The sequence below is a fragment of the Cricetulus griseus genome, chromosome 2 (assembly GCF_003668045.3).
Source record: "Cricetulus griseus strain 17A/GY chromosome 2, alternate assembly CriGri-PICRH-1.0, whole genome shotgun sequence".
Lineage (NCBI taxonomy): Eukaryota > Metazoa > Chordata > Mammalia > Rodentia > Cricetidae > Cricetulus > Cricetulus griseus.
Window position 1 is genome coordinate 99,613,547 of NC_048595.1, and position 18,373 is coordinate 99,631,919.

Consider the following 18,373-nt stretch of genomic DNA (forward strand, 5'->3'; position numbering starts at 1 on the left):
ATGAGTGTAACCAATCTAAAAGAATACCAGGTCTCCAAGTTATCTGGCTTTGTCACAGCTGGAATAAATGGAGAGCTTACAGGCACAGAGCAAGGCCTGATTCTGATAAGCCCCAACTAAACAGTGGATTTCCTCATAATTCATCAGTTTATCATAATACACCCAACCATTCATTTATTAATGGGATACCCACAATATACTTGGAAGATCCTAGGTACTAGATACAGTAATGGACAATCCAGACAAGCTAACATGGGGCTACTATCTGGACGGAAATAAGATGAACTCATAATTTAAGTAGGAAGCAGTTCAGAGATGAGGCATATTTGGGATGTGGTCATCAAATATCACAGTGCTTTTGAGTAAGAGGGATGCTTTTGCACTTTAAACAACAATATACGGCAATCTGTTACATCAGCATGAGCCCCAGAACACAATTATATTTACCTTCCAACATCCTGTCCAGGAAGAGTAGCACTTCAAGCACTTGTGATATTTAAAGCAAGCACTGCTATTCAGACTAGAGCATCCTTGGGTTTCCCTCCTGCTGAAATCATTTCCTCCTACACATACCTGACTGCTCTAAGTGGCTAGGATCACCAGTTTACTTACTAGATTCTCAGCCCCACTCAGACTCAGCAGACAGAGGCTGTGGGAGCGCATCACCCAGCCCCACCACTCTGTCCAGGTTTACCAGGAACTCAAGGTGATCTTCCCAAGGCCACAGAGGTTCCCACCTAGCATGTTCTTTTTTCAGTATTGGTCACAAAAGTTAGGGAACATGGTCTCTTTATCTTAAGAGAACCTAAAAGATACTAACTACCAGCTATAAAGTCACCACCTTCTCTTCTCTGTTAAGAGGATCTTAATTTTATTCAGGATGGTCACGGGCCCAAAGCTAAAAAGACTGCCCATCTGAGCTTTTCATATAATTATAGGTGTCCCCTGAGATTAAGGAGAAGCTGCTCCTCCTTCCTGTTTTACTGGCTAGAGTAAGCTGGGTAAAGTGCCAACGGCCATGGTATGAAAGTAAAGTATATGAAGTAAAGCTGACAAGAGTTGGTGCCACCATAAACATCCTGTACTACTTGATTCTGGGCTTCCCTGTTCTTCATTTGTTCTGTTATTGGTAGTTGGGATTAATCATAACGGAAAAAGTAAGCAAGCAGGACTTTCTGTTGGCCAGCCAGTTTATGGCACTGCTGCCCCCTGGTGGCAGCCCAAACACTAGTTCATCCCAATACCTAAGGTCTCCCTACATTGGTCTCATTGCTATCAAGGGGCTCCTTCTGGAATCCCTCAATGAGGTACCAAGCTCTTGGCAGAAGTATCTGGCAGGAAGAAGCTAAAGTAGGAAGGCAAGTTTCACTTCCTTTTATGATCTCAGGGGATAGCTATGTCTTCTCTATTGGGTGAATAAGCCCAAGCCAGGCCTGTCTCAGGTCCTGATGCCAAAAACTGACAGCTTCCTAGGGGAAATTCCATTTTCTGGTCACATCATGAGAAATAACAATGATTTCTGAGAATGCTGTCCTCCACTTTGATCCTTAGAATTCCTGACTGGTAAACATCTCATCATACTTCCTCTGAAGGATAAAATACAATTTCTGCTTACAATTTTTAAGATGACAATGCTAACCTGATGGGATCTAATTACTTAGGAGACCAAACTCTGGACTCCTGGGTGAGAGATTTGACCTTCCCTATTGGATGGCCCCATGCCATCAGCTGGGGCCCTGAACTGAGAAAGAAATGAGCTGAGCACCCGCCTCTCTGCTTCCAATGTCAGATGCTCCTGACTCACACTCCAGCTGCCATGCTGCTCCTGTATCCTTGAACTGTGCTAAATATATCCTTCTTCCCCTCAAATGCTTTTGATGACATTTTTGTTTGTTTGTTTGTTTATTTATTTATTGTCACAGCCACAAGAACAGTAACCAAAGCAGATGGCATCATAAAACAACAGGTTCTCACCCGAGGTGAAGAGCAACGGCAGAGAGCATGAGAGAAGCACTTGAACTCTAAGAGCAAACCCACACAGTACTTACTGAGGTATGTATCCAGAGGTATACAGTTCTCCAGGTCATCTGCAGGAGACAGGAACTCACAAATACTTTCAGCCGTGTGGTCTTCAGGGAATCTGTTCTGGTCTCCACATGTCTTGAGAATCTCTACACAATCTGACCTTAAAAGAAGAACACGTGCACATGGTGGGTTCACGGCACTGCCTCCCGTTGTCTGGTCAAAACGGTTTCTGAAGCTTCTCTGGAGTTGTCTTCACCACCTACCAAGCCCTCCCAGATGGTTAGGAGTGAGGCTGCTGAATTTCCAGGTACACAGTAAATTCAAAGCCTAACTTCCTGTAATCTGAGATTAAGGCCTTGTTCAAAATTAACAATTACTGCTCCAAGCATGGTATGGCTTCTACCACCTTTAAGAGGAACCGAGCTAGGCTAGTTTGCTTAAAAACTGTATCCTATTCTCAAGGACCTGTGTCAGTTGCTTTCTTTTCTACCTTTCTCATTTTAATAACTTTTTAGTTATCAGCACTAAGGTGTTCAGTTTTTAACAACCAGACAGTTCACAACTTATTTTTTTCACAACTCATTTTTTCTTAGTCTAGGGGCTAGAAAGATGGCTCTACAGTTAAGAGCACTTGTTGCTTACAGAGGACATGGGTTCAGTTCCCTGTACCTACATCGTGGTTCAAAACCATCTGTAACCCGAGTTCTATGGGATCCAATGTCTTCTTCTGAGGTATGTATCCAGAGGTACCCAGTTCTGTGAGCACAGGGCACACATGTGACGCACATACATACATATAGGCAAAACATTCACATACAATAAAATCTTTGTTTTGTCTTGTATTTTTGTTTTTCGAGATGGGGTTTCTCTGTAGCTTTGGAGCCTGTCCTATCCTGGCACTCGCTCTGTTGACTAGGCTGGCCTCGAACTCACAGAGATCTGCTTGCCTCTGCCTCAGGAGTGCTGGGATTAAAGGTATGCACCACCACCATCGCCTGGCGGCAAAACATTCATAAGCATCAAATAAATAACCCTTTAGTATTTTTCTTTAGTCTTCAGTTGAAGGTTTTCTAAGAGTACATTTGCATCTGTGGCTTTGTCGTGTCATCTCAGAGTTACACCTCAGCCTCTCCCTTACTCAGGTCATGTTTGAGTCATGGCAGAAAACTGATCAGAAACCAGGCACGACAGCTCATGTCTGTAATCCCAAAGCTCAGGAGGCTCAGAGCATTGCCATAGGTTCAAGGCCAGCCTGGACTACAGAGTAACACAGTAAGACTCCACAATCAAAATTCTACAATCAAAACCAGATAAGAAAAAAATAAATAAAAGTGATCTGGACCCTATTAATCTGAACTGAGCAGTACTGAGCCACACATGAAGGGTTTTAGGCTCAGTATTGACTTGGTCTTGGAAAAGAGAACAGATGCTTGATGAACAGCTGAGGTACTGTGTAGTTATCACTCTGGTTTCATCTGCCAGGCAGTGGTCATCATGGCTTTGTCTTAGATTTCCTAAGGAAACCATTCAAAACTGTTTAGTAGGAACAGGACCCAACCACTATTCACTAACTCTCTCACTCATCAAGCATTTGCAGGAGATCTACTGTGTGCCAGGATAATAATAAAAATATAACAGGAGCTGCAAAGGAGAAAGAGCAAAGAGGAAAAAAGAATCGCACAGAAAGTAAATTCCTAAGCCAAACAATATAAGAGAGAACATATTTAAAACTATAGAGGAGCTGGAAATAGCAGAATGGGTTAGAGGCACTGCCCACCAAGCCTCAAGAACAACTTGAGCTTAATCTCTGGAAGCTGCCACACTCTAAAATGTCGGATTCATTCATATTCTCCCTACATGTAAAAGTACTTTTAAAAGTGTAAAAACAGGGACTCGGTGTGTTTGAACACCCAGGATGCCTCGTGGAAGCCGAAGCCGCTCTTCCCGGGTGGCCCCTCCAGCCAGCCGGGCCCCTCAGATGAGAGCTGCTCCGAGACATGCAAGACATGCGCCTGCAGCTCAGCCTCTAGCAGCAGCTGCACCACCTGCAGTTGGCTCCCCTGCTGCTGTACCCAGGTAGCCAGGCCTGATGGCCCAGATGGCAACCACTGCAGTGGGTCACACCCTGGGTCATGCCATCACTGGGGGCTCCATGAAATCATGGAGGTGGCAGTGCTGAGCCTGCAAGACCTGACATCACTTACCAGGAGCCCCAAGGAACCCAGCTGCTGGACCAGCAGCGAGGGCCATGCTCTCTTGAGATCAAACAGTTTCTGGAATGTGCACAGAACCAGAGTGACTTCAGGCTCTGCAAGGGCTTCAATGAGGTGTTTCGACAGTGCAGAACTGCAAATGGTTTAATCTAATCAAGAAGTTCAAACTGAAGAAATGGGCTCTGCCTAATTCATAGTGCAAGTGTGGACCCTGAGCAAACAAATCTTATTTCTAATAGCTCCATTACTTCAGCCATGAGAGAGTCCTAACTGTATATTCACTCAGCTTGTAGTGTTGGGGACTGGGCAAGTGATGGCCTCCTTGAACCAACTGTATTGTTTCTTGTGAGTTAATGAAAATAAAATTGTTTGATTCTGAAAAAAAAAAAAAAGGAGTGTAAAAACAGGGCCAACAAGATGGCTTGTTGGATAAAGGTGCCTGCTGGGACTCACTGAACATACCCCCCTCCCCCAGCTGTCCTTTGTTGTCCAGATGCTCTGTGCCAGGTGTACAAATGAACACACACCAAATAAATAAATGTAATAAAACTTTAAAGTATAAAACATAACTGCACTGAAGGTATTTAGAAACTGTTTCTTAAACTACATTCCATAGTAAAGTCCACATAAAGTTCTACGGGAATTTGCACTAAGGATAAGTTAGTATCAACCAAAGGAATGAGGGAAGATTCCATAGGAATGTCTGGTATTTGACAAGAGCCAGGAAGAGCAGGCCTCAGGCAAGAAGATAGGGTAGAAAGTGAGAAAGCACTGCTCTGGGGGAGGAGCACAGGCAAAGTGGAGAACTTTCTAGAGAGAGGCTCTGCTGGAGATCAGGGAGGGTCTGAGCCCACCCGAGTCACTAGGACTAGAACGACTTACTTGCAGATAATGCTTCCTCGGGATTTACTGTGGCAAGGCTTAATCTGCAGCGAGCAGGCTATTGCTTTCCACACGTCTGGCTGGCACTTCCTAATGTCGAGAACAGGGATGCTGATGAAGGGCATCTTTATGCTTCCTTTCTCCCACAGCTTCATGTCATTCATGGCTCCCTGATCAGACTGAGCGTTACAGCTCCTGAAAAGTTCAGTTGGCCTGAAAAAAAAAATCCACAAGGAATTGAGGCAAATTATTTCCTAGATAGAAGCAACAAGTAAAATCTTGATAAATTCATTCATCAGGAAAAAATTGATTTTCTTAAATAGAGAGTGAGTAAAAGCCATCATAGGCTTTCTTTTGGCTTCAAGTACCTGAAGCTCAACGTGGACACTAGCATCAAGACATTGACTGCATATTTTAATTTAACATAGGTCCTTATGAAGCATTTTAAAACTTCAAGGTGCTTTGCATAGGACTAACACTTCCAGAACATCTCATTTTCTTTCACAAAATAAATGAATCTGTGGCTTCAAAACTGAGGTATAAGCTGGGCAGTGGTAGCACACGCCTTTAGTCCCAGCACTTGGGAGACAGAATCAGGTGGGTCTCCGAGAGTTTGAGGCCAGCCTGGGTTACAGAGTGAGTGCCAGGAGAGGCTCCAAAGCTACACAGAGAAATCCTGTCTTGAAAAACAAAAACAAAAACAAAAACAAAAAAACAAAACAAAACAAAAACCCAAAAAACAAAAACTAAGGTATAATTAAAAAAAATGCACAAAATATAGATTAGATCTACATAGAATATATAGATCTACATAGTGAGTTCCAGAACAGTCAGGGTTACAGAGTGAGATCCTGTCTCAAAAACAAACACCCCCCCCAACAAAACAACGCAAAAACCTATACAATATAGAACATTTCCATCATGCTGGAGTTCCCTGATGCCCCTGGTTTTCTGGTCCTTATCCTCACAGACTACTTTTGCTTATTCTTAGACTTCATGTGTCTGGAAGTACAGAGAATTGGGCTTCCCTTGCTGAATGTAAGCCCATTCATATTTGAGTGTTCCAGGACTTTGCCTTCCTTCTATTCCATTGTATGTTACTATTATTACTGTTTTCATTCTCCTGGTGGATGTTTTGGGGTCCTTTCCCAATATGGGAGATTACAAATAATGCTGGCACATAGAGACTTTCTTGAACATATGCTTTCATGTCTCTGGTTGAATAAATGCTTCAGAATGGAGTTGAAGGATCACAGATTCAATCCAAATTACTTACCTGTGAGGAAAGAGAGAATCCCACACACTTCACATGCTTGCCAGTCTTTTAATCTAGGAATTCTAATGGGTCTGAGGAGGCATTCACAGAGGTTTTAATTCATACTTAGAAGGACTAGTCTTTTCATATACATTCCTTTTTAAAAGCACTTTTAACTGCTAACTCTATGGCATACAACATCATGTTTTGAAATATGTATATATTGTCGAGTGGCTAAATCAAACTAACTAACACATATTAGCACAAATACTTTGTTCTATTCTCTTAGCAATTTCACATATGTGATATACTTATTAACTGGAATCATCATCCTTTTTTGTTGCTGTTTCTTCGAGACAGAGTCTCACTATGCAGCTCTGTCTGTCCTGGAACTCACTATGAAGCCCAGGATGGTGTGATCATCATCTGCTCAGTGAGTCACTTGCTTAATTTAAAGATATTTCTTTACAGAACAACTCAAATCAGGGTATCATGAGGTATCAAGGACTGTAAGGGGAAAAGGGCGCCAAGATCTGAGCCTGGAGCACATCCATAGCTAGTGGCTGAAGAGAACAGAAAAGGGTGTCCAGCGCACAGAACTGGAGAACTACACTGTCCTAGTGATCTGCTTTGCAGTGAACCGTTTCCACCGGTTCCACCATGGCAGAAGGGAGAAGAGAGTGAAGGAAATGGATACTCTCTCAATTCCAGAAGCTTCAGGCACGTCTAGGTTAGAAGGGACTTTGCAATCATACTTCCTTTCTAAGGGCCACGTAGAAGGGACAGAGCATTTCAAGATGAAATCATGAAGAAATACAGCTTTCTTTTACCCTAGAAAGGCACACCAGAAAGTGGTATTTACTTAAAACAAGTAAATTTGATAGTGTATTTCCATCTTCATGTATAATATTTTTTCCTACCTGTTGTTAAAGTTTGTACAGTAAGTGAGGTTTCTACAGCCCAACTGGCACGGTTCCCGGACATCAGCTAGACATGTCAACATGGACACCTCCACTGGATTATATTCACAGATGCGGTCAAACTCTTGCCAACTCTGGGTGTTTCCCCAGCTCATGCTATAAAGTTTTGTGCACAGTTCCCTGAAACAAAAGAACAAATTAAACAGAAGCCTGATGAGTATTAAATCTGTGAAAAACTCCAATTCTATTAACTCTATCTACAGGAACATAAAGAAAAAAGTACAGTTAACTAGCTCCTGAAATTTGGAGCCAAAAAAAGTAATCTTTTCCATGAAAAAAAAATGGCCTTTAAAAAATCATCCCTGGGCAGCTGGAGCAGTGGCTAATCAATTAAGAGCTCTTCCAGAGGAACCAGATTTGATTCCCAGCACCCACATGGCAGCTCATAATCGTCTGTAGCTCCAATTCCAAGGGACCCAACACACTCTTATGGCCTCTGAGGACGTCAGGCTTGCATGTGGTTCACAGACATATATATATAGGTAAAATAGCCATACAAATTTAAAAGGGACACAAGCCAATGTATATATTTTTTCATCCATGGGACAGAATGAGACTTAGAGATGGTTTAGTGGGTACAGGACCTTACCACACAAGCTTGGTGACCTGAGTTTGACCCCCAAATCCACAAAAAGATGGAAGGAGAGAACCAACTACAAAGTTGCCCTCTGACCTCCACATATATTCCATGGCATGTGTGCCCACCCCACCCCACCTCACCCCAGTAATAAATAAATCTCAATAAATAGTTTTCAAAAGATAAAATAAATCCAACCCCTCCTTTGTCATGACTGATAGGAAGCTAAATATTGCATTTTACAGTCCCTTAAGGTGTTTTGTACATTCTTAGTTCTGGTACAATTATTTTCTATCATGTCTTTATCTGCCTTCTTTTTTTCATATTTACTTAAAGTAAAGCACATAGTTTATCTCCACAAAGGTATAGAGGAAGAATGCGTCTCCAAAGATGTACTTTAATGGTTTAGGGATGTAATTTCAAGTGAGACTATGTGTCCTGGGTACTCAAGATTCTAGGTTCAATCCTGAGAACCAGGAAAAATGGGGGTGGAGTTTACTGATTAAAGTTTGTTTAAATCTCTTATATCCTTAAGATCCTCAAGACCTCTACATACTATTGCAGTGATACATGACTCCCCCCCCCCCCCCCCCCCCCCCCGAGACAGGGTTTCTCTGTGGCTTTGGAGGCTGTCCTGGAACTAGCTCTTGTAAACCAGGCTAGTCTCAAACTCACAGAGATCCACCTGCCTCTGCCTCCTGAGTGCTGGGATTAAAGGTGTATGCCACCAATGCCCGGCTTATAAAAGACATTCTGATTTAATGACTGTAAAGCAATTTAAGTGTTTCCAGAGGAAAGCAATACTGATAGGCCATTTCCAAAGTGGTTTTATATATTGAATTCATTAGTTTAATTTTTATAGAAGTAATACATGTTCAGTATAAAAATTTGATATCATTGAAATACACAAAATGTAAGTAAATATTTCCCACTGTCCTCACAGTTATTTGACTCTCATAAATACTATGAAGAAGTTTTGTGTGTGTGGTTTTTAATGTGTATGAATGATTGCCTGAATGTGTCTGTGCACTATATGTACTTTGTGCCAATGGAGGCCAGAAGAGCACATCAGATCTGCTAGGACTGGAGTTACAGACAGTTGTGAGCTGCCATGGGGGTGCTGGGGATTGAACCTGGGTCCTCTAGAATAGTCAGTGCTCTTAACCACTGACCATCTCTCCAGCCCCAAAGGAGGGATCTTTACTCTGCAGTCTGTTGCCCACTCTCCCAGTGTTCATGAGTGCTCTTTTATGTATGTGCTTGTTCAAGGCATTGGTGATGCAGTATCATTAAACACATCAGATCTTGGCTTACAAGGGAGCTTGCACATTTTGAAGAGGAAGCAAGTACTTTCTCTAGCCTTTAACTTCCTATATTTGCAATGAAGAGATTCTTCAACTTTTCAGAGTTAGTTTCTAACAGTTAAAACAGAAAGTATACAAATTTCCCCAATTATCTCATAAGGTTTCAGAATGATCAAGCTGATGAAATGTAAAGCATTCAGCAAACCAGAACCCCCTAACCTAGGTTGTTAAGATGGCTCAGCAGGCTCTTTCACCTGCTGCCAAGGCTGACAATCCCTGGGACCCACATGGTGGAAGGAGAGAACTGACTCTCAAATTGTCCTTTGACTTCCACATGCACCATAGCAGACCCCCTCCTAAATGTTAAAAAACAACAACAACAAAAAATTATTCAAAACCAAAAAACAAGCTGGGTGTGGTAGTGCACACCTTTAATTCTAGCACTTGGGAAGTAGAGACAGGCAGATCTCTGAGTTTGGGACCAACCTGGTCTACAGAGTGAGTTACAGACAGCCAGGGTGACACAGAAAAACCTGTCTTGAAAAACAAAAACAACAAACAAACAAAAAACAGCAAGAAAAACCATTCAAAGCTCCAGCAACTCAATACATACATAAACTTATTTGGGGGAAATTCAAAAACTTCTCAGCATCCCTTTCATTTGTACCTTTTTACTAATTTCTAAACAGAATCCATGTCTATAACCACAGGGCCAGGTTTACTTACAATTGAGCCTTTCAATTGACTTTGGTGAGATGTTTTTGTATTCTTGGTAAAGTTTGACGGATTATCCTAGGTATAGTTTCTTTTTGTAATGGTCCATCCAATTTAAAAAAAAAATTGTTTTACATATGGTATCTTCTTTTCCCTTCAGGTTATCCTAGTAATGTTTGGCCCCTTTTTGTACAAAATACCTCTCTCTAATAAGGCAACTTCTGTTATATCCTTCTAGTAGTTTGAATGAGAATGACCCCCATGGATGCTGGAACTATTGGGAAGGATTAGAAGGTGTGGCCTTGTTAGAAGAGGTGTCACCGGGAGAGGGCTTTGAGGTTTCAAAGGCTTGTGTCATTATCTCTCTCTCCATGTCATAACCGTGTTTCACAGTGTGAGCTCTTAGCTGTTGCTTCAGCACCATGCCTGATTGCTGCCGAGCTCCCCACCATGATGGTTGTGGGCTCTAACCTCTAAAGTCCTAAGGGCCAAATTAACTTTCTTCTAAAGTTGCCTTGGCCATGCAGCAGGAAGTAACTGAAGACAAGCCTGTTCATCATGATCTTGGGTGTCTCCACTTACTTTAAAAATCTCTACAGTTTCCTTTGTTCACATTTGTATTGTTTCGTTTTTCATCTCCAGGTGTAACACCCAAGTGATGCTGCTCTGATATGGATATGAAATAATTCCTTACAGGCTCATGTGATGGAGGATTGGTCCCTAGCTGGCAACTCTATTTAGGAGGTTGGGTCTAGCTGAAGAAGGCAGGTCACTGGTCGAGCAGCTGAGATCCACCACACCCCCTCCACTGTGATGTTCGGTTTCTCCTTAGAGCAAGCCAATGGAGCCAGGGGACTATGGACTGAAACTGTGAACCCAAATACATCTTTCCTCATTTGTTTATGGCAGAAAGTTTGTCCCAGAGCCCTCACCAACACACACACAATTCTCCAACTAACACAGATAACTATATCACTAAGGTTGTTCTAATATGACAAAAGACTTTAAATCTAAAGTTTCTTCCTTTTAACAGAGGGTCTCATGTGGCTTAGGCTGGCCTTGAATCCAGTATGTAGCTGACACTGATCTTCATCCTCTGGTTTCCACCTCCTGAGTGCCGGGATTATAGACACATGCCACTATGACTAGCTCATGTGCTTTTGAGAACTTTGTACAGGTGACGCAAGCACTCTACCAACCGAATTACACTCCCCATCCCAAAACTTTGTAATCTAATAAAGAGACTATATCTTAGATATGAACTGAAAACATAATAATTATTTACATGTGTAAGTACATGTCTGCACGTGTCAGCAAGATGCATACACAGGACAGCAGAGGGCATTGGATCCCCTGTAGCTGGAGTTACAAGCAGTTGTGAGCCACCCGATGTGATTGCTGGGAGCCAAACTCAGGTTTTCTGCAACAGCAGTAGTAAGTGCTCTTAACCACTGAGCCATATCTCCAGGCCCAACATACTGTTAGCTTACTAATAGTGCATCATCTTTAAATATGCATTGCCCTTTAAATGGCTAATCTTTCATACCCCCAAATACAATGCTTTTAGCACTCAATGTTTAAAACAGTATTTGTTTTATAAAAAAAAAAAAAAAAAAAGGGAAAAAACCAAACAGACCAAAACTCAAGGGGCTGAATTCTAGTTCCACAGGATCCTATGACCTCTTCTGTCCTCTGTGGGCACCAGGCACATAAGTGGTACACATGCATACATGTGAGGAAAACACACACACACATAATTTTTTAATTAAATTACATTTATTTGTGTGTGTGCGCATTTGCATTCACACATGTAACAGTAAGAGAACAACTTGAGACAGTCTGGTTTTTCCTTCCACCATGCGGATTTGGCAAATAAAACTCAGGTCATTTTATTAATTAATCAAGCTTGGTGGCAGGAGTCTTTACCTGCTAAGTGACTTTGTTGGCCCTACTGTATTGATTTAAACAGTCTTCAGTAAATATTTGCTGAATAAAATAATGAAAAGTTTTGGGCTGGTGAGGTGGCTTAGTGGTGAAGAGGCTTACTGTTCTTGTAGGGTTCCCTGGTTCAGTTCCAGCGCCTGCAGGGAAACTTGCAATTGTCTATAATCCAGCTACAGGGGATCTGGTGCCCTCTCTGGCCTCTGGGGGCACCACCCATGCATCCATGTACAGATGTGCAGATAAAACATTTACACATAAAATAAACGTTTTTTTAAAAAATTTAAAAAGGAAATAAAGATTTTATAACTATCTGTTGTACTGAGATTGAACCTAGGACCTTGTACCTGCTAAGCTACATTGCAGCTATATTGTCCCCAAGTCCCAGGTCAGATTTTATATCTCCCTAATGCTAAGCCTAGACAATACAAGAATAACATGTTTGCTAAAAATCACCAATTAAAATCCTGTTTCCTTTTGATTTTAATAAAAGAAAATGAGATACTAACCTACATGTTGAAGTGTTTGCTTTAGAGCAACAATGCAATTTAGCCCCATCAAGGCCAGTTGAGGGAGGAGGGTGTACTGTGACTCCAGGGTGAACCGACTGTGAGCTTTCGAGAAAACACTGCCAAAGAGGATCTTGAGGCAAGGGCTGGGTCTTGCAACCCTCGATGAGACCATCAACAATCTCCATTTCTGTTTTCTTAGACATGAGAATTCTCTTGCAGGCATTTTGGCAAGCGTGATCTTCAGCTCTGTCACAGCAATATAAACCTGCATTCAGGACATAAGCCCTTTATTTGGTGGTTTTACCATATATATTGCTCAGAAAAGAGCCTGGCAGCAAATGGAAAACAATACCCCACTGTGCACATCTCTGCAATACACAGAGGCTACTCAGCCCTTGCCATCATTCTGCAGGGCAGACCTTGCAATGTTTCTCTTCCCAGAATTCACCACAGTCCCCAGTTGTAAGCCTTCAGAACTATCCTTACAAAATGAAAGTAGAAGGCCTCATGTAAACCATTTTATGAATCAAAGCGGGCTCACTTCCTGCTTGTGCCTAGTGGGGACTGTGCTCTTTATGTAAAACCGATGACTAGTTTCCACAGTTACAAACATTCCATTTAATCAGACTCCAAGACACCACAGACTTCTGTGAGTCTGTAGAAGTTAATTAATACACATTGTAATTTAAATAATATGAACCTGGACAGTATCTTAGTTTATTTCTGCCTTTAATTTTCTTTTCTTTTTTGATGATAGGAATTGAACCAAGGCCTCAACCTTGCTAATGGGCCATGATTTGCCTGTGAACTATGTCCCTACTCACCTAGCCTTTAATTTTCTACAAAGAACTAGAAACTGAAAGAATACTTTCAATCAGGCTATAGACTTCAGAAGGGTTCTCTCAAATAGTTTTCTTAGGTATCTGCATTTGAAGAAACATGCCCAATTTGGAGTCGTCTCCTCTAGATTCCTGTTAGAACAGACACTGGACATAATTGTTCTACCTCTTTCTGTCGTGTGTGTGTGTGTGTGTGTGTGTGTGTGTGTGTGTGTGTGTGTGTGTGTGTGTTTAAAGCTTCTATCTATTCAGTGCCAGCAACATTCAGTGCAGCCTAAATGTCAGAAAACACAGATCTGCTTAAAAACAAACGAAGGCACATCTCTGATTTTCACCACACTACCACATCACAGAATGTGAAAAGCCTTGGATCTGATTTCAATTATGGCCAAACAAGGCCTACTGCTTCCAAGATTATAAAAGAGTTACAATATTCCAGTATAAAGTAAGACACGAGCATCTGGCTGACAAGCCTGTCTTTCATCAGTCTGGTTGACCAGTCAGTTCTTTAGAATCCGATTCCTCTAGATGGGCAGAATGGATTCTGGGGCAGACAAAGTAGGTGCTCTGATGATCCCACAAGGACAGGCTCACTAGGAGGCCTTTGGTTTTCAGAAATATTCTCTTGTTTTAATGATTTTTTATTATGAATGTAAGAACTCATTGATAAGAGTTCCAGCATTACAGAAATATATATAGTGGAACAGTTAATTACAACTAAGATTGTGCTTTTAGTTCTGAAACTTGCTTTGTTTTCTTAACACACCTTGGACTTTCTGTATAAACGTACTCCTCTTTGTTAGTTGTGATGTGTTGCTATTGCATAGAAATTTAATTTGATGAATAGCCTAATGATACATGTTTGGGTCATTTCTAATTTTTCTCTCATATACTACTATGCATATGCACATCATATTATTTATTTGAAAATTTGTGTAAGTTTTCTTGTCCTGGTCAAAAGGTATTATCTGATAGCACAATGGTGATGATCTGGCTTCCCATCAAAATATCCATACCAAAGACCTCTCCCATCTTCAGTTTCCTTTTCCTCATGGTTTCATCATTCCTTTCTTTCATGCTACCTTATAGCTGTAAAAATTATGTACATCTAGTCTGTAAAAACCAAACACCAAAGGAATCTTGGTGTTTCCCAAGTGAACTAGAGCACAGACGCCTACATGAATATATCAATTTTTGAGTGAATTATTTTATTAAAGACAGAAATGAGAAGAATCCAGCCCTTTTACTTACTATCTGTTGGATTTCTCATGGGATAAGACTGGGTGTAATTGTTCACACAGTGTATCAACTGTGGACTAATAGAGGCACAATAATTTTCCACTGCTTTGATCTGAGATGGACCAGGAGAAGAGTCCGTTCGAAAAATGGCTTGACAGAATTCTCGGCAGTTTGTGTGATGACCTGCGTAACTGCAGCACACCGAGCCCACTATGGAAAAAGAGACGACACTGAAATGCAAACAACTTTTTGTTAATGTTAACTCAGCACCACAGTGATCAACAGTACACCTTTCTGAATGTGAGAAGGAAAGCCATGCTGTAGACGACAAACATATGAATCAGCACTACTCCAGGCATCGTCATGGGCTCACTAATCTATGACAGTCACAGTTCATGACTTAGGCTCTCTAGTAAACTAGATCCTTGTGAGTAGTAGCTCAGCCCTGGAGCAGCAGCCATTGCACTGCTGGTTGAAATGACAATTTGGGAGCATATACTGGCATTTAGTGCACGTCAGGGCTGCCAGGGTACTTCAAAGCACCTGGAAGTGTCACAGAACCAAAGCTATCTCCCAAATGTCCAGAGTGCCCAAGCTGAGAGCTCAGAACAACCCCTTTCCACACTGCACTTGTGGAGATTTATAGACAGAGCAAAACAAAACCAAAGAAAACAAAATCCCAGCGCTTCATGTTTATAAAATAGGACCAGTGAAAACCAAGATGGCAAGATAAGTTAATAAAGTTAACAAAGGTATACTTGGAAACTGAAGTCTCAAATTTTCTACACGGTTTGAATATTTGCAAGAATATTTCTATACTGTAGTGTCTTCATTTCACAAGGGACACAATCTGTCTCAAGTAAAAGTCAAAGCAAGGTCGTTTGAAGGTAAGTGACTGTGTTTTGTATTTGGAAAACAAATAAAAGCCAGGTGCCGTGGCACACACTTGTCATCACAGAGCACTTGGGGGATGGAGGCAGAATAATCACAAATTTATGGCTATCCCTGGACTATGTGAGATCTTGTTTCAGAACAAAAACAAAATGAAACAAAACACAACAACAACAACAAACCCCCAATGGCCAGGGGTGGTGGTGCACACTTGTTATCCCCAGCACTTAGGAGGCAGAGGCAAGAAGATTTAGAGTTGAAGAACAGGCTGAGCTACATACATAGGAGGACAACACACAAAGGAAAACACATTGACACCATCTGATGTGGGAAAGGGAAATGAGTACCTGGAAGTGCGGGTGTGGGAATCACAGTGGAGAAGGGTAGACCTTCACAGCATCTAACGGTGTATGTGCAGGGGATGCTAAAGGAGCTAGAGTAGATGAGTGGCAGGAGAGGGTTACAGAGAGGCAGCTAACAATTCCTAGATGATATTAGAAATGGCTGTGGAGGCACCAGAAATGGGGCATCAGTGAATTCAACAGACCAAGGAACCAAGAATCCAGGTGACTCAAAGAAATAATGATGAGTCATGTGCAAATTAAGTAAGCAAGAGTTGAATTAACTGATATAGGACACACATCAGTTTTCCAGGCCAGGGCATTACTAGCTTTTGACTTGTAACTACTCTTAAGTTGTCTACTGCCAAAGAGCTCTTGTTCATTGCGGGGACCAACTGCTTTTCAGTATCGCTATGTGTGGTGCTGGAGATGACAAGGACCTTAGATATGCTAACCACACACTCTACCACTGTGCTATATCTTCAGACACACAAAGAAGTTATGGCTGCATTTATTTGTGTAAACTGCAATGGTGATGCTGGAACTCTGGGAGTTACAGTGCAGGAAGTAAAATAGGACCAATGCCTGTCTTCTGATTCCTCCATTAGCTTAGCTTCCTTGCCAGTGTGGGAGGACCCAAACTGGCCAATGACTATATGGTACCTTCTGAACTAGCCCCAGTTTGAAAAGGTGGAAGTGCATGGCTGCTTGTTACTCTTCAATATACCACACTACCAAGATAATCCAATCAACTGCTTGTTCCTCAGTTGTCTTTTCCCACCTCTAACTGTTGCTTTTGACATTCGGTCACATGGTATGCTGCTCCTCCAGTCTCCACTGTATATATCCTTCCCCCTTCTCTCCCGTCCCCCATCTGTGCATATCTTATTTACCTTCAAGACCTAGTTAAGCTATGAACTCCATGCAGTCTCCTCTAAGAGGCCTTGCAGTGTGATCCCTGTTTCTTCTGAACTGCTGCATTTTATCAGTGTGCCACTTCATATTCTACACTATTTCCGAGTTTGTGTTCTGGTCATGTCCCCTACAGATATGTGTCTGCCCCACACCAAGCAAATACTAAATAAATATCTTCAGACTGGACCGAGAGGCAGTCCTTATCAAGGACTTCATCCTATACTGTAAATGTATTTCACCTTGGAAAGTGACCCTATTATTTGGTGTTATCTTCCTCTGGTGCATCTACTTATAGTATTGGCTGATAAACTTGCAATTGGGACACAGGAATTGCTAAAATACATGAGTGATTTGAACATCCCACGGGCAATGCCCTAGCAGAATCCTGTGTGTGTGCTTCTTCAGATGGCCTAGCAGGTGTAATGCCAAGGGTCTGGGCAATCAGTTCTGACGCTAACCATGTAAAGTGTCTTGCTCTCTGAACTGCTTGTAAATCAATGGCAATATACTTACTTTCATTTCTGCTAATGCAACCGAAAAGAGCATTCTGTAAATTAAAGAAAAACAAACAAATTAATAAATAGAATTTCTAATTTTATTCCATTTTAGAATTCTATGGAAATCAGGATATCATACTTTTTAAATTCTTTCCTAATGACTTTCTGGTTAACACTTGCGGGGGAGCACTCTGAGCTATAAACTGACATTAGAGAAGCAACCAAAGCTCAAGTAAGATGTATTAGTGTGTGAAGGTGTGCCTGTGGAGGGGATTACAGTGTGAGATGTGTTGATGTGTTGAAGGTGTGCCTGTGGAGGGGATTACAGTGGGCTAATTTCAATTATTTTTCTTGTAGAAGATGAAATATTTTCTAGAAAATAACACAATAAAGGACACTCAGAGACACACTATTTCTTGTAACCACTGCATTTTAGAGTTGGTGTGACCTCAGACATTACTTCTAATTGTTCTCAAACATGACTATGCAGTGGAACCACCCAAACTTTCCAACCAACACCAGATGACAGAAATCTACATTTACACAAAGTTTCAAACACTGTTTTCATTTAGTCTTCTTGTGACCAGAGTTTGGGAAACTCCCTAGCTTTCTACAGAAGGGAAGCACCCCCTCAGCAGATACTGCACTAGGCCCTAGAAGTTGTTAAAAGCAGAGCCTGACATCAGAATCAATGCTTCTAACAGTCTCAGATTGTTCTTCAATACAAAGACCCACCCTGTATTAAGCCATTGCTTGAAAAATAAGAGAAAACAAGACAAAAAAAAAAAAAAAAAAACCTTGTCCAAAACCATTTGGATATTCAAGGCTTGTCAACTGTGAGATAGTATCACTGATAACTGAAAGAGAAAGACGTTCTCTTACTGTCAACTCCAGGTAACTGATTGGGCTTTAGCTGGACACGGTGGCACATGCTTAAAATCTCAGCACTTGGGAGACTGAGGCAGGAGGATTTTGAGCTACACTGTGAGCTTTGAGAACCTGTCTCAAAAAACCATGAGAGAGGCCAGGTTGTGTTGGTGAACACCTTTGATCCCAGCATTTGGGAGGCAGAGGCAGGTGGATCTCTGTGAGTTCAAGGCCAGCCTAGTCTACAAAGAGAGTTCCAGGATAGCCAGGACTACACAGAGAAACCCTGTCTCAGAAAAACAAAAACAAAAAACCCCAAACAAACTAACCACCCCTCAAAATCCAAAAGACCACCTCCCACAAAACCCAACACAACAACAA

General features: G+C 41.6%; 1 protein-coding gene and 1 pseudogene across 1 annotated transcript in view; one reads left to right on the forward strand and one right to left on the reverse strand.

The window, feature by feature from the left end:
* The window catches only part of Reck (reversion inducing cysteine rich protein with kazal motifs), a 71,969-nt gene that overhangs the window by 15,450 nt on the left and 38,146 nt on the right, over nt 1-18,373 (reverse strand). Inside the window, exons 7-12 of the mRNA XM_027403214.2 lie at nt 17,142-17,175; nt 14,494-14,691; nt 12,401-12,668; nt 7,296-7,475; nt 5,121-5,333; nt 2,049-2,185 (exon numbers count right to left, since the gene is read on the reverse strand). Coding sequence (XP_027259015.1) covers nt 2,049-2,185; nt 5,121-5,333; nt 7,296-7,475; nt 12,401-12,668; nt 14,494-14,691; nt 17,142-17,175 — 1,030 coding nt within the window. The remainder of the gene's footprint in view (nt 1-2,048; nt 2,186-5,120; nt 5,334-7,295; nt 7,476-12,400; nt 12,669-14,493; nt 14,692-17,141; nt 17,176-18,373) is intronic.
* Nucleotides 3,926-4,627, forward strand: LOC100757358 (annotated as a pseudogene).